Source organism: Rhinolophus ferrumequinum, chromosome 10, assembly GCF_004115265.2.
Source record: "Rhinolophus ferrumequinum isolate MPI-CBG mRhiFer1 chromosome 10, mRhiFer1_v1.p, whole genome shotgun sequence".
NCBI lineage: Eukaryota > Metazoa > Chordata > Mammalia > Chiroptera > Rhinolophidae > Rhinolophus > Rhinolophus ferrumequinum.
Genome location: NC_046293.1, coordinates 56649000 through 56664786, shown reverse-complemented (window position 1 = coordinate 56664786; position 15787 = coordinate 56649000). Strand labels below are relative to the sequence as shown.

The window sequence follows — 15787 nt, the reverse complement described above, 5'->3', positions numbered from 1 at the left end:
TCCCCTAGCACAAAGTTCAACTTAAACCTAAATGACCTGATTTTTTTTTAGCAGATTTGAGCTTCGAGATAGAATAAAACCCCCTTCCTCTCAGACCCTTTCCCCTGGACTCAGTGAGGAGTCTGCACACCCATACTCCTCCTTTGGGCAAATAGGACTGCTCACTTGAGGGCAACAGTCTCTATGATTCCTTTCCTGGACAAAAATGTCTTAAGTTGGAAAAAGGAAGAAGAGGGGACCATACTGATTGCTGGTCCCAACCCCATACCAAGACATCCAATGGTGCTGAAAGGAAGAGGAACGTACAGTCTCGCTTGGCCTGGTTTTAGGACTCAGAGTAGAAATGGAAACAGTGTGTTTGTGTAGGAGTGTGCCTATGTTCTTGGGATTGTCTAAGCTATGTGGGGCTGTCCCTGGGGGACAGCCCAGGCTTGGCACAGGAAACTCCAACTCTATCATACCTACCTGAACCCGATCTGTCAGGATACGTACTAGCAGTCACTCTGATTCGCTGGCTCCCTTCTGAGCCTCACAAGCTATTCTGTGAATAGCAATCAGTAAAGTCTGGCCCTTCCCAGGTAGGGAATATGGAGGGTTATCTCTCTGGGGAAACAATGTCCCATTGGAAAAATGGGGGACTCAGCCTCAGTTCCCTATCTACTTTCATCCCCTCCGAGGTTGGAAGTGATACACTACCACACTTCCAGGTGACTCAGACCCAAGTCTAGCTTTGGTTTCTACATTCCCAGGTAAGTCTGGGTCCTAGCACCATGGACAGCAGCCAAGACCCCTTTTAGAGACAGGTAGGGGATGGCCTTTACCCAGGCAAGGGTATGTGACCTTTGGTAGGAAGCATTTTCTGCAAAACATCTCCAGGAGAAACCTTCTCTAAGAGGAGGATCAATAATAGGAAAGGCCTCTGGATCTGACTTTAGCAATGTGTAAAGTAATTAATTTAATTGCTAATAAATAGTTCACTTAAAAGACATGATCATTCATATAATACACAGCCCCAAGGTCTCAGGAGAAAGGGACCAGGCTTCAGACCAACCCACATTTTTACCAGTCCTTCCCAAACCTTTTCTCCATAGACAACTTCCCTCTATGCTTCTGCCTCCAAACACAATACCTTCCAGTTAATACCGATAGCTGGAACACACCAGGATCAGACCTGTGACCCTGAATTGCCATAGGAGGAGCTTAAACGAGTTGGAGACTCATATCATGGAAGGATTCTGTCCATCTCACTCCAGATGAGTCCAAATTCACTTCACACCACTTCTCTGGGCAAGCACATTACCTGGGAAGGACCGGTACAACCCACACAATCCCCAGAGCAAGAAGGAGAGCTCCAGCCTCCCTCTACCCCCCAGTGTTTAGGGGGTTGGAGGACCTCTCATTTTTGCAAATAACCACCATCCTTCACATTTACAATGTCTATTTCCCCTCATATATCCATATCTATTGTAACAACACAAATTTCCAAGGCTCTGTGCAACTCCAGATGAAAAACACATTTTGGAATTTTGTTAATCAGGTACTATTTGAAATAAATGGACCATCATCTAGTGTAGAAATCTTTTTATGCCATCACTGATCTTCTTTGCAATGGCACTCAACCTGTCCCTTGTTTATCCTCATTCCAATCCTATGAGGTAGACAGGAAAACCACAGTGGAGAGATTTTTTTTTCCCCTAAATCACACAACTTGCAGGCAGCAGGTCCACCCTTTAGATACCTCTGAGCACTGCCATCTAGCAGCCAATGTGAATTATTCACTAGCAAGTGGGAGTTACACCTCCAACTCAGAACCCACTGCTGCATTTGGGATTTGCAACCTCTGCAGAGAAACCTCCCCATACCTCCCAACCCTCCAGAAAAGCCCCAGATGAGAAAGGAGTCTCCGCGTGCATATAAATGAATCTTTATGCTCTCCCCCCATGCAATGGGGGGCGGAGCAGGGGGAAGTCCCCCGCCCTCATGCAGGGAACGGGAGGTCAATGTATACTAGTCTTATTGCCAGCTGCCCTGTGGCCATGGGGTGAGGAATGGGGGGGTCTACAGCCCCTTTCTTTCGGCATTGGTCCCCCTTCACCAAGTCACTGTGGTGGAGCTGGGGGACAGGAGGCTGGAGGCCCTAGGAGCTGAGGTAAAGACGGTTCTCTAGGGGGGAAAAGCTGCTCTCCCCACCTGCCCACTGTCTGCCCCAGAATAAGCATGAGGAGCTATCAGTGGGGGCTGGAATGTCATCCAGATGTCATCCAGTGGGCAGTAGAGGCCAGACAATGTCTCCAACTTGAGGCTGCCCACGGAGATCCTCAGCGGTGGGGGCAGCGTGCCCTGAACGTCTGGTCCTGGTGGTACCTCCAGCAGCCATGATAGCTCATCTCTGGCCGATGCAGTGACTCAAGATTCCTGCTCCTGGAGTCCAGTTCATACCGTGGTAACCCTCATGACAACCTCTCGGCCAGAATGGGAACTGGAACGCGCATCTGGTGGCCGCAGCTGTCCAAGGAGATGCAGGATTGTGTAACCACAGCGCTGAGGCAAGAGCGTCCGCATGCGCTGGGCAGCCGGGAGGCGGCTGGCTGCCCCAGAGGGGGGGCCCGTCCGTGAGGTCCTGGGGCCCGGCTTCCCTGCCGTCCCTCCCCCTGCATCTCCTCCTATGTCCTTGGTCTTGTCATAATTCAGGACCTTCCACTGCTGGTTCACTGCCTGCCAGCGCTTAAAGATGCGGTAGACAGAGGAGCCTTCATGGACGATGAGGCCTGAGCAAGAGGGATAAGAAATCCAGGGTCAACTGCCGCCCAGACCTAGGCCAGATGTGCTTAAGCAAGCATTTCTCCAGAGTGAAGAGATAGGGTCGCAAAGGGCCTGGAGAAGCAGGGAAGGGAAGGGTACTAAGATAGCCCTAAAGATTCTCAATGGTAGAAAATGTGGCCATGAAGCTGAGGGAATGGGCAGGAAAAGTGAAGAATTTGAGTTGGAGGAAGCTGCTGATCAGATAAGGAGAAGAGAGGGGTCCTCACCTATGCAGACAACATCCATGAAGCCGTACATGCCGTAGCAGATCTGAAAGAGCAGATCCTGTCGTTGCCACTTGGCTGAAGGGCTGAGTGAGGACCAGATGAGCCAGGAGATGCTGGCAACGAGGAAGAGAGAGCCCAGAACTATGGCTGCAATCTGGACCTTCTCAATGACCGTCAGGGAGATGGCCTGCCACTGTGTGAGAGAAAGAACTTCAAAAGTCACAGAAAGATGGAGAGCCAGGTGATGGGTAGCTCTGAAGAGGAAGATGCTCCAGGTGCCTTTCTTGAAACCCTTCAGGCAGGATTAACAACTGTCTCCTGTGGGTCCTGATCAAACCTAGAATGTGGCACTTTCCATGTTGTGGAGACCATTTGTCTGTCATATTTTAGAAAGATGGGATCAGCCAAGTGCTCTGAAGCCAGACCATCTAGGTTTGAATTCCAAATCCTAACTCTATCACTTCCTGGATGAGCAACCTTGGGCAAGTTTTTAAATATCTTTGTGTAACAATCTTTAATATGGGGATAATAATGGTATATAACTAATAGGATTATTATGAAGATTAAAAGAGTTAATACACATCAAGAGCTTGACACATAGAAAACACTACATATTTGTTATCATCGTCATTGACATTATCGTGTTTTTTGTTGTCCCAGTGCCTAGAACAGTGCCTGGAATACAGGTGGCACCCAATAATATCTTTGTAAATAAATGAAAGAAGGGAGGATTTACAGACAGGAGATGGTGGTAATGGTGGGGAGGGCTAAGTAAATGGATGAAATAGGTTCCTTGGAGGGTCTCTGATTCTGATTGCTGAAAGGCCCCTGCCCCGATCTGACAGTCGTTCTATCCTTGCACCTCACCTGCAGTGGGTTCTTGGTGCTGATCGCCAGGACCTGGTACTTGAAGTAACAGAGCTCACAGCTCCAGGAGCCCCTCTCGCTGATCCAGCGGATGAGGCAGGGCTGGTGAGTGCAGCGCACGGAGCCATCGCAGCGGCAGGGGCTCAGGAGCTCCCCCTGGAGGAAGAGTGACGAGGGTCCCATTCAGCGATCACCACCCTGATACCCTTCCTCCCGGCTCCTGGAGATGAAAACCTCTCCAGTCAGTCATTCTCCCACCTTAAAAAAGCTCAGGACTTTTACCCAAAACAGGGCAAGAGGCTAAGGCTGAAGCAGAAAAGACAACAGTTACAGTTCCAGGCAAACTTCCCTGACCAAACAGATGAGGGACAAAAAGGGGTTGGGGTGTGGTGGGTGGGTGAGAGCTGAGTCTTTTCCTAAAATTTGAAGAGGGTGGTCCTTAAGGCTTCCCAAATGAAAGGCTACCCCTTAGGATCTGGAGGGACTCGGGTCAGAGCTTCTGAGCCATGCCTTCCTCCCCACTCCATAACTATAAAGTATTTCACAGAAGTGGTACAGACTGGGATGGGTTATCGTCCTGAGTTTCCAAATATCAAAAGGGGAGAGAAATCCTAGTAGTGGGAGTGGAGTAGAGGGTGTTCCCCTTTATTCAAGGAATAATCTCTCACGATATAGAGACACCCCCAGCACTATCCCTGGACAACTTTGTCCATAACCTTTAAACAAAGAGTACTCTTTGGAATGAGATGGAAAGTTGCGGAATGGGAAGTGAAGAAAAGTGTCCCACGAAGAGAAATATTGAGTGAGCAAGGGCGCCGGCTGGGCCCCGTCCTTCACAGTGGGAACAGAAGGACTTTCTGCCCACCTCCTCAACCTCCAGAGACCCCGGGGTGACAGAAGTGGGGGGAGAAAGACTGTCCCCGTTAATGGGTGAGAGGGATTTTGAGCCCTCCCAGGAAAACGTCTCACCCCTTCCTGGGGATACCTGACTCTCCTCCACCCCAAACAAACGGTCCAGGAGTCTCCAGCCAGGCCCCCAACCTCACTCCATTCCCACTTGGGTCCTGGGTCCCGCCCAGCCTCCTCAGGCCCCGCCCCCTGTTCGCGGTCTCCCGGGGCATCCCAGGTGCGCGCCCCCACCCCTCCTCGCCCCGCGGGGCGCTTAGGCCTGACCTGCTCCGGGCCCTGGAAGCAGATTCGGCACTGGGGAGTTCGGAGCCCGCTGTCCAGGCTGCTGCTGAGCGACAGGGCGTCCAGCGCGCCCGGGGGCGGCGGCGGCGGCGGCGCGGGCGGCGGCGGAGGTCCGGCCCGCGGCTCCTTGTCGCCGGCCAGGCTCCGGGCCCGCGGCTCCGAGCCGTAGTACTCCTCTTCGTCGCCGTCGCCGTCCTGGGTTGAGCAGCCGGCGAAGGGCGCCCAGCCGCAGCCGCCTCCCCCGCCCCCCCGGGGCTGCGGCTCGGCCCGGGGCCGCCCCCCGCCCGTCAGCACCAGCAGCTTCAGCTCGTTCAGGAACATGCGGAGCCGAGACTTGAGCATCGTCCGGGCGCCGGGGGGCGGGGGGCGGCGTGCAAGGGGGCTTTCGGGCGGCGGGGGGAAGGGAGAGGACAAGGCCGGGAAGGGGGAGCGCGCTGGAGAGCGGATCCCGGCCGGGGTCTTCGGGGCCTGCGAGCGCGGTTCACTGCTGCCACCGCCAGGGCTTCGGGGCTTGCGGGGCCGGGAGGGCTGGCGGCCCGGGGGCAGCGGGGCGGGCAGCCATGGCCGGGGCAGTGGGCGGAGAAGGGGGCTCAGGGTGCCGCGCCCCGCGGGTCTGGGTCCGGAGCGGGCCGAGCTCCCGGGGTTACGCGGCCGGATCCTCCTGCGGCGGGGCCGCCCCCCATCGCCGTCCTCCTGGCCGCAGTTCCACTCCGGCTCCCGCTCAGCTCGGCCCGTGCGCTTGGCGGTGGCAAATGGCGGCTCCTTCCGGCGGCGGCGGCGGCGGCGGCGGAGACCCCCCCGGAGCGGCGGGCGGGTGGGGCGGGCGGGGCGGGAGCCGGGGAGCCGGTGAGGGATGAAGGGAGGGGCGGGGCGGGGAGGGGGAGAGAAGGAGAAGTGGCCGCGGCTGCGCATCCCCGCCCTGCCCTGCACGAGCAGGTGTCCCCAGAGGCAGGGGCGAGTGTGCGAGCCTAGGGGAGAATGAAGGGAGGGGAGTGGCCAAGAAAGGGGAGTGTGCTCAAGGGTAGGAGAATAGGTATGTGAATGGGGGTGGAGGGGTGAACGGGTGAGGAGGTAAGGTGAGTGGTCAAAGACGCAGGTGCACCAGGGAGGGAGAGGCTTGTGCAAAATGGGAGTGTGCAAAGAAAGAGCTATACAAGGGTCCTAGGTATGAGGGAGGTAAGTGAGTGAGAGATGGACTCAAGCAATAAACACTTATACACAAAGGACTGAAAAGTGTGCACGGTGTGGGGCTGTGGAAGAGATGTGTGGGTAAGGGATGGAATCATTGTATGAGAAAAGAAGTGTGTGGCTGTGTAATGTGTGAGGAAGGTGAGTGAGCAAGGGAGACAGGAGTGCTAAAGGGATGAGTGTCTTTCCTGGTACTCTACTGCCCTCACCACCACTACGCTGAACAACACACACACACCTCTTTATTTTTATGGGAGCCTTGACTGGGAGAACCAATTCTACCCCATCATATTATTTCTCCCTTACACTTACAACCTCCTTCTCCTCCCTTGTCCAAGACTGAGGGAAAAGGGATTCCAAGGGAGCCCACTGGGTCAAACACACTGGGAAAAATCAATTAGTGAAAGAGTAATTAACAGGAGAAAGAGGGTATGGGACCAGGGACAGAACTGCCAAACTAAGGCTCCTCAATAGAAAGTGATTAAGGAGAGTAATGTTCGCATTCAAATGTTTTGGATGGATGGATGAATGAATGAATGAATGAATCAGAAAAAGGGGCTGGATACCAAGACAACACAGAGGATGACTTCTAAAGACAGTGAGCTGTGGTGGAGGTTGGTTGAGGTGGACTCTGCTGGTATAGAAAGGAAGTTTGACACATTCAGAGACACTTAGCTTTCCAGAAGGTTTAAAAACCAATCAGTCCTAGCAAGATAGATAAGGAAACATTCACTGCACAAGCCCCTTAGCCAGTTCAGACCTTGAGGTTTTTCTTGCTAGTCCCAGCTGCCCTTACCAGCAAGGGCCCAGAGCTATAACTATCATAATGCAAAGAGGGGGACTGTCTACTGATAAGTCTTCCATTCTACCCTGGAGTGTGGTTTATATTCTTCTCAAACTTGAACTTTTACATTCTCAGCCATATGGTTAAGGAGAATAGATGTTAGGGTGGAAGAAATGACAAATACAATGATAAAATGGTTTCAAATTTTAGACGAGTTCTCACAAATGACACTGATCCCTTCCCTCCCTTACTCCCATGCCCCCAAAGGGTTGGGAGATAAAGAAGTTGGAACCAGTAAGACGAGGGAAGCCGGAGAAACCTGCCTGTTGTCTACCTAGGTGTCTGTGAGCAGAGGCCATTTGGGAAAGATCTATCTGTTTTGGGCAGGCGCAAAGGCTAAGAAAGTTTGCACTGGGGGAAAAGAAACACAGTGACCCCAAATAATGAGTCACAAGGTTTGCAGAAGGGCACCAGTCATTCCCATGCGACGTGATGGTCTGGGGTAGTGGTGGTGGTAACTTCCTTGCATATGCTCACTCCTATGTATGTCCATCTGTCTGTATATGATGTATATATCATACACATACACGCACATATAACATCGTAGTACTTAAAAGAACCTTAAAGGTAGTCAAAAGTATTCCTGTCTCCCACTCACTGAAAACTCTGCCAGAAGGCATCTGGGGTCATCTCTGCCTTAACACTCCCAAGGAGGGGTGAAAGTTGGGAAGAGGGCATTACCTTGCCACTCTTTCTGTATGATTACTGTATTAATCTGCCTTGCATCAATCCTTTAATCCTAGTTTTGCTCTCAGATGGGCGTTGTCTACCCCCTATTTTATATGACCACACTGTTGGCTACATCTTTACAGATAGTCTATCACTACTTCAAAAGGCTAGTGACTGAAACACCAAAAAAAACCCCACAAACAACTCCACATACACATAGGAAGCAAGCACTCAGTAAAAAATTTGTTGAATGAATGAATGAATGAAACAAAGACACAAATGAGAATATGTTCCCCGATGGCGGTGGAGCAGAAAGCCGACAGTACCACCTCTAGTCTTCCTCCTCCTCCCCGTCTCCCCGTTTCCCCCTCCCCCGCCTCCATCTAGAGAAAGTGAGAGACTTGTAGTGAGAGACGGGATGCGCTCAGGCTCGGCCAGCAGCCGGGAGCTGGGATCCGGGTGGCCCAGGTTGCCATGGCACCGACTTGGACTCCACCCTCTTTCATCTTCTCCAGCCTCCCGCAACCCCAGGGTAATGGCAACTAGTCACGTGCTCTGCCGCGTAACCACACCTCTGCTCCTCAGAGCAATGTCAAGCGGTCACGTGTGATAGCAACAGATCACATGGCTACCATCTCCCCTCCGCTCCCTACCCCTCACCGCCCCTTTCCCGGTCAAAGCCGCTCCCCGCCCTTCTGCGCATGAGTGGATGGCCACGTTCTCCGAACGTCCGGCGTTCGCTCCGCCCCCTCGGTTTCCGCGCGCCTCTTTGGCAGCTGGTCACATGGTGAGGGTGGGGGTAAAGGGGGCCGCTCTATCCTGCGGCCTGTCTATGGTCGGGCCGTAGAATCCGGCTGCCCCAGACAGAGCTCGAGTGTATGGCGCCTCAGGAACCCGCTCCGGGGTCCCGATAACGGGCCGCCCCCTCAGCTCCCGGCACGAGGTGAAGTAAGTGCAGCCCCTTTCCAGAAATGGAGACCATTCTCGTCCACCATGGTTTCCTACGCGGGCTAGTTACGGAAGGGTCGCTTGAGGGCGGGAAGTGGGGCAGAGTGTAATCTGGTCCTTTGTGGTCATAGGGAGGTGTAATGTTAGGTCACGAGGGTGTAGGGTTTTCGATGCAGGGGGTGTGTCTTGTGGGATCTCCCTTTTGCAGGAAGGGACGGTCCCAAAGGAAAAGTTATTTTTCTTTCTAGGGTCTCACGTGGCTGAAGGGGCTGGGATTAGAGTCATTGTGTTACCTGAGGGACGGGCCTCAGGGAAAATTGGGAAAGGGATGGTATGCTGGCGGTGTTGTCTTTGTGATGTCATTTGTTGGAGTTACTTTGTTGCTACAGGCTCATAACCATCTGAACTCTGAAAGGGAATTTCGGTGGTAGGAGTCTCTGTGATTGTAGGGTCTCCTCTGATCTGAGAATGGCTACCCCTCGATATGTGCCAGTGGCTGAGATTGGTGTTGGTGCCTATGGGACAGTGTACAAGGCTCGTGATCCCCACAGTGGCCACTTTGTGGCTCTCAAAAGCGTGCGAGTCCCCAATGGAGGAGGTGCTGGAGGGGGCCTTCCCATCAGCACAGTTCGTGAAGTGGCCTTATTGAGGCGACTGGAGGCTTTTGAGCATCCCAATGTTGTCCGGTGAGAAAGCGGAGGGTTGGGAGTGGGTATTAAAGGGAAAAAGATAACCTATAGGTGGGGAGTGATGGTCAGGAGAGAAGCGGGGAAGGCCATGTTGGGGCCAAAGGGCATTGATTAGTCAGTGACCGTTTGTTATGGCCAGGCTGATGGACGTCTGTGCCACGGCCCAAACCGATCGGGAGACCAAAGTGACCCTGGTGTTTGAGCATGTAGACCAAGATCTAAGGACATATCTGGACAAGGCACCCCCACCAGGCTTGCCTGTGGAGACCATCAAGGTGAGTAGGGTGGGCAGACACTGAGACGTACATTGGGACCTTTGTCATAGAAACTGTTGTGATCTCAGGTATGGTGCCTAGTTTCCAGTTCTTCTGTACCTCTCCCTTCCAAACCAGGATCTGATGCGCCAGTTTCTAAGAGGCCTAGATTTCCTTCATGCCAACTGCATTGTTCACCGAGACCTGAAGCCAGAGAACATTCTAGTGACAAGTGGTGGAACAGTCAAGCTGGCTGACTTTGGTCTGGCCAGAATCTACAGCTATCAGATGGCACTTACACCTGTGGTCAGTAGAAAGATCGTAGTCAAAATGGGTTCTGGTTGGGGGTAGGAGAAAGATTGCCCATAGCAGTAGAGTCATGCGCTTTGTGATGTCAGTTAAGCAGTTACGCTTTATGGTAACCTGTAGGGCTCTCATCCACTCTCTTATTCCCATTAGGTTGTTACACTCTGGTACCGAGCTCCGGAAGTTCTTCTGCAGTCTACGTATGCAACACCTGTGGACTTGTGGAGTGTTGGCTGTATCTTTGCAGAGATGTTTCGTCGAAAGTATGGGACCCAAGTATCCTGAACTATTTTGAATTTCCCAAAAATCCTACTCATAAACCACATCCATACCCTGCCCATTCTTTTCACTTGAGTATCACTGACCACCTTATCCATAACCAGAAGCTCTGAAATGTCCTGGAATTGGGAACTTACCCTTTAGTTTCCATACCCTCTGTTTTAAGCCACTAATCAGTAATCATTCTACTACGATATCTTTTAAAATGACTGCTACCTTGTGTCCCTTCTCACCTTAGGCCTCTCTTCTGTGGAAACTCTGAAGCTGATCAATTAGGCAAAATCTTTGAGTAAGTGACTGGCAAGAGGGAAAATTTTTTCTGTTCTTAGTTTTTCTTTCTGCGGAGTCCTGGATGGCAACTGGCTCTGCCCCTGGATATGGGGGCTGGAAAAGGACCCCCCTGACCAGAGTTCTCCTGTTCCCTATAGCTTGATTGGGCTGCCCCCAGAGGATGACTGGCCCCGAGATGTGTCTCTACCCAGAGGAGCCTTTTCCCCCAGAGGGCCCCGCCCAGTGCAGTCAGTGGTGCCCGAGATGGAGGAGTCTGGAGCACAGCTGCTGCTGGTACTCGGTTTGGGCATGGGCACGGGATGAGACGGGGATGAAAAACAGTGGTTCCTGAGACTTGGTTGGTGGATAGGCTAGTCTTTACTGCTGCTGTGAATGGCCAAATACAAAGAGGGGGATGTAGAAAATAGCCCATCATAGGTATTGTTGGGGATAAGCAAAAGTCCTTTTTTTTTCTTCACAGTTTTCTGACCTTTGCCTCCCCTCTCAGGAGATGCTGACTTTTAACCCACACAAGCGAATCTCTGCCTTCCGAGCCCTGCAGCACTCTTATCTACAAAAGGCAGAAGGTAACCCAGAGTGAGCAATGGTGTGGCTGCAACAGAACCAAGAGAAGAGAAGCTGTCATTGCCCTCTCCAGCACTTGATTGGAGAGACCCCCACTGAGAAGGCAGGCACTCTGTGCCTTTTTTATCTCTGAGGCTGTGGGTACGCCTCCTCCTTTTTACAGAGAATATCATGCTGCCTTAATGACATTCCCCTTCCTCCCCTCCTTTTGAGGCTTATCCTTCTCCTGCCCCCCTACTTCTTTACACCAAGGAGTATGTCCTTTGTTCTCCCCTTCCCTACCTTGATGTTGGGATCCATTTTTATACAGGAAAAAACAAAACAAAGAAATACTTGTTTCTTTTTCTTTTTTTTTTATGTTTCTTCCTCTGATTGGCTTTGCCATTTGGGGATTTGGAAAAACCATTTGGAAGATGGACTTGCCTGCAGAATCTTAAAGATTTTCCTTAGGTAGCGGGGCCTACGTAGTCAGAGGAGCCCCTCAACTGGCAAGAGAAGACAAGGCATTTAAATTGCTTCTTTGAATATGGAGTTTAAATGGCATTTATTTTATAACTTCTCCAAACTGCGTCCTGCTTACTACAAGAAAGAGTTTCTGATGGTTTTCTCCCTGGCTCTGTTCCTGATTTATGCTTGGAGCCAGGCCAGGATGTGTTGAGGTGGTCTAGTATGTGGAAGGGAGAAGAGACAGACAGCAATGACTCCAGCCCCCATCTCGTTTTGTGCACTCCCAGGAGCTTCCCATATCCACTCAGGGAGAGAGGAAGTTATTCCTTATAATCTTGCTCCCACTAAAACATGTCAAGGCAGAAAGCCTGGCTACTCAATCATCTTTAGGGTATGGCAAAGGGCCTTTCCTTTTTTTCAAACAAAAAAGACTATAGACCCTGGGTTTTCCCTAAAGGAGAAAGAAAAGGCTTAGGGAGAGCAAGGGAGAAGTCAGAAGGATCCAAAGTCTCATAGAAAGGCACTGGGGTTGGCTCGAGGATCCTTCTGATTCCGAAATCTCATTGCTAGCCAGACACCAAGGATCTGTAGAGAAAAAGGGAAAGAAATAAGCACCAATTCTGAATATCTGGGCTAACACTTACCGATGTAGAGAAACAGTATATATGAGGGAACTGGAGAATGTTACCTCTGTAAAGCTAAAAAAGAGTCCAACACCTCCCAGGATTTTCAGGGCTTCATCTGAATGCTTAAGAAACTTTTCTCCACACATCTGGCATGGGGGGATCTGGTTCTTGCACACCTAGAATAAAACGTATTTGTATGGAGGGTGCAGAGTTACTAAGCTGCCCTCTCCCAATACCTTTGGTGAATGGTCCCAGAAATTATTTACTAGTTCTTGATCAGTATCCTACAAAATCCCACTGGATTAATTCTCTGGCTTCTATCCATCCCCCATCCCACCAGCACACTGCTCTTAATACAAAAAAGCGGCTAGTGAGAGGCCATCCCATTCAAACTCAAATCTGCCAATTTGGGCACTGTCCTTACCCAGTTTTCCTACCCCCACCTTTTCCCTACCAACTCACTGCAGTGCAGAAAGCATAATCTTGTTGATACAGGGTTGTGAGGTTGAATAAGCCACAACAATCAAAACTTCTTTCCAGTTCATCCCGTGTCTTGTTGCTCAGGACCCACCAAGAAGCATTGATGACATCTGTCTGGAGGATATATAGGCAGAGGGACATGATTTGATGCTGCTAACCTTAAGAATCCCCCTAAATCTTGGTCTCAGTTCAAGTGCCTCATTTTTCCTATTCCAGCAAACAGACTGAACATCCACGAAAAAAATAAAATTATATATATATAATCTCACAATTATACAGACATAATGATATATATCCATGTCAGGTTCTAGATCATACTCATGGAAAATTAGCCAGACATCACAGAGGAAGCAAATGGTTCAAGCGTCTGGAAGTAGGCCTAAGAATGATCTCTGGGGCCAAGCTGAGAGATGGAGTTAGAAGTTAAAGAGATAAACAAGTACCTGAAAGGGCATCTCCTTACCTGTTTGCTTCGGTTAATAGCCAGACATGAGCAAGAGATTACAAACTGGAAGATGAAAACCAAACCAAGGATGATCATGTACTGAGAGGAAGAGTTATGGAAAAAAGTCCTAGATTCTTTTATGTTCCACCTATAACAACCATCTGATCTCATCTATTCACAAAACTTATGCAACCCTGTCAGTTAAAAACAATCAGCTCTTGTTTCATACAGCAGGGCAAGGAGACATGTCCCCAAGATCCCTCATCTTCCCTACTCTTTCCATTACTTCCTAGCCCACTCAGCCCTCCCAAGAGCCCTGGTGCCCCCATTACTTCAGGTCAGGATACAAAGAATAGCAGTACTTGGTGGTGGTTGACAGCACCCACCAGTCCAGCCACTGCGATGAGAAGAAGGAAGACTCCCACAGCAATGACTCCTCCGATGATATGGATGCTGGACACCAGATCCAGGCCCTTACCCCAAGCAGCCACTCCAATGAGCAACAAGCCTACCAGCTACAGGAAATGGAAAGCAGGATACATCTCAGAATTCTAGCGTGCAGCACGGCCAAAGGCCATACAGGGCGCCCAGGACAAAAAGGAGGACTGAGCTGTAAGTGAATGAGGAAGAGGAGGCGCTATGGGGACAAAACATACTTGTTCTAAGCATCCCTGGGCACTCTTCCCATCCTACGTAGGTCAGAATGCCTGGGATGGGGGTGAGGGGATGGCAGGAATAGTAATCTATTAATATAAAAACGAACGTTTAGCTTCATCACTTCTCCTGAAGTTTACAGGAAGGAGGGATAAGCCTTCGTGCCCGCAGTCCCCAGTTCATTCCCCCCACCCCCAAACCGACCCTCTGATCACCGGAAGTCTCCCCTCTTCCCACGGAAGGCCCCAGGAATTCCCTCTTCGCCGGAAGTTCCTGGGAATCTTCCCGGAACCCCCAGTATACCCCTCTCCCCACCGGAAGTCCCCTAGAGATTCTCCCCACTCGTCTTTCCGCCCTGATGCTTCCCCCACATCCAAAACCTCACCATGTAGACCACGTTGAGGGCACACAGAGCATTCTTGGAGCAGGCAAAGCCACCGCAAACCATCTCCCCAGCTTTGGTGACCCAAGTCGTCCCAAGGACTTGGGGAGAGGGTTTTGGGGACCGTCTTCTTGGACCCCAACAGCTTCTGTCTCTTTAAATCTAGCCAGCCAAACCCAATGTTCTGCGCCTGTACGGTCCCACCCCTGTCTCGTGGATTGGCGAAACTCAGGGCTAATCCAGGACGTCGATGGTCCGAGTGAAAATCAATCTGCATTGCGTCACTGACCCGCCTCCTGGCCCCTCCTTTAGGTTCTTTATAGGATGAAACTTAAAACTGGGGGCAGGGCTTAACAGAAATTCTCATAGGGACCAGAACCTAAACTTCAAAACCCCGGATTGAAAGCAGAGCTTTCCGTGGTCACAGCTGGAAGAGGGCTAATCCAAGACAGGAGGTTCTGGAGCAAATCAGGTTGATAAGAATGAAGGCGCAGCTTCGCAGCAAGGCCAGAGGGCTCCTCCCATCCAGGGAGCGCCTTTCCTCTCCCCTTTCCCCTTGTCCTGCAGTGACCTCATGATGATGCCATTGTTTGTTGTCATTGCGTCACACTTGAGAACACCCAGAGGAGCAAAATATTGAGCTATTTAGCCTGGCCACAGAGGCCCCGGGTTGGGTACAGCAACACCAAGCAGATCCTCGCACGTTTGCAACGTGTCTATCAGTACACGTATCCTGTTCCATATCCCTGCCTAACGTATGTGAATATGCTAGAAATTAAATGTGAGAAAACAGCAGCCTGGGCCGGCGCATTTCTGGATGTGACAAAGCCACAGATACAGACATGGATGTGCCTGATGTCTTCAGTGCACATGCCTGACCCCAAGCTTGCAAAAAAGGTGACAAAGGGAGGGTCTTGAATATGAATAAATATGAGGGTGGGCATTGTGGTTGATCAAAATATGTTTATTATTGAATAAGTGCTTTGACACACTGCCCTTTTTATGGGAATGGGAAAAAAGGAGCAGCCTTAGTAGGAACACAAATGAAAAACCTCCTTTCAACCCCACAGAATGATTTAAGTTTGTGTGTATTTGGATTCTATGACTGCATAAGCAGTAAAGTATTACTGCTAGTCAGAATGCATGAGTTCCATCTTTGCCACTCACTAGCTCTGTAACCTTTGGTCAGTTAATTAAGCTCTCTGCCTTTTTCCTCATCTGTAAAATGGGGATAAATGACAATATACCTACCTACCTTTTGGGTTGTTGTGAGGATTGAATGAGTTAATAATACATAGAATGCTTGGGACAGTACCAGACACATAGTAACCTCTCAGTGTTAGTTATTATTGTTCAGACTATTTTACAGGTTTCAGTGGGTAATCTCAACCTCAATTCCCTTATCTCCAACTACAGAAATATTCACATTGTTATAATGCCCTATACTTCATAAATTAATATCAAGAAGATTTGCAGGAGAAGAGACGCTTGAGAGGGCTAGAAAGGTTTAAGACCTGAAATAAAGTGATCAGATCAAACTATCCACCATTTCCCTCCCCATCCCCCCTGCGTCTTCATTCTGTCCTTCAATTCCTCATCCACCCTCTTCTCTTTCAGGCCCTAAACCAAGGGCA

At 50.6% G+C, this 15787-nt stretch overlaps 3 protein-coding genes across 7 annotated transcripts; 1 reads left to right on the top strand and 2 right to left on the bottom strand.

Annotated features, from left to right (window-relative positions):
• Positions 1-1911: 1911 nt before the first annotated feature.
• Positions 1912-5888, bottom strand: MARCHF9 (membrane associated ring-CH-type finger 9). The gene is made up of 4 exons (XM_033116166.1): positions 5070-5888; positions 3897-4052; positions 3030-3222; positions 1912-2768 (listed from the first exon to the last, which is right to left on the bottom strand). The coding sequence occupies exons 1-4, from the start codon at positions 5427-5429 to the stop codon at positions 2434-2436; spliced, it is 1044 nt and encodes a 347-aa protein (XP_032972057.1). The 5' UTR covers positions 5430-5888; the 3' UTR covers positions 1912-2433.
• A 2634-nt stretch (positions 5889-8522) lies between these two features.
• CDK4 (cyclin dependent kinase 4) lies at positions 8523-11473 on the top strand. 4 transcript variants are annotated; one of them, XM_033118231.1, is made up of 8 exons: positions 8523-8736; positions 9168-9422; positions 9565-9700; positions 9818-9985; positions 10139-10248; positions 10503-10553; positions 10693-10828; positions 11016-11449. In XM_033118231.1, the coding sequence occupies exons 2-8, from the start codon at positions 9205-9207 to the stop codon at positions 11133-11135; spliced, it is 939 nt and encodes a 312-aa protein (XP_032974122.1). In that variant the 5' UTR covers positions 8523-8736; positions 9168-9204; the 3' UTR covers positions 11136-11449. The 4 variants fall into 4 exon arrangements, with proteins under 4 accessions (XP_032974122.1, XP_032974120.1, XP_032974119.1 ...); XM_033118229.1 differs by having other exon boundaries at positions 9126-9422; XM_033118228.1 differs by having other exon boundaries at positions 8525-8736; positions 9186-9422.
• A 56-nt stretch (positions 11474-11529) lies between these two features.
• Positions 11530-14487, bottom strand: TSPAN31 (tetraspanin 31). 2 transcript variants are annotated; one of them, XM_033118233.1, is made up of 6 exons: positions 14157-14487; positions 13465-13632; positions 13136-13216; positions 12655-12786; positions 12255-12368; positions 11530-12151 (listed from the first exon to the last, which is right to left on the bottom strand). In XM_033118233.1, the coding sequence occupies exons 1-6, from the start codon at positions 14217-14219 to the stop codon at positions 12077-12079; spliced, it is 633 nt and encodes a 210-aa protein (XP_032974124.1). In that variant the 5' UTR covers positions 14220-14487; the 3' UTR covers positions 11530-12076. The 2 variants fall into 2 exon arrangements, with proteins under 2 accessions (XP_032974124.1, XP_032974125.1); XM_033118234.1 differs by lacking the exons at positions 13136-13216; positions 13465-13632 and having other exon boundaries at positions 14157-14381.
• Positions 14488-15787: the final 1300 nt, after the last annotated feature.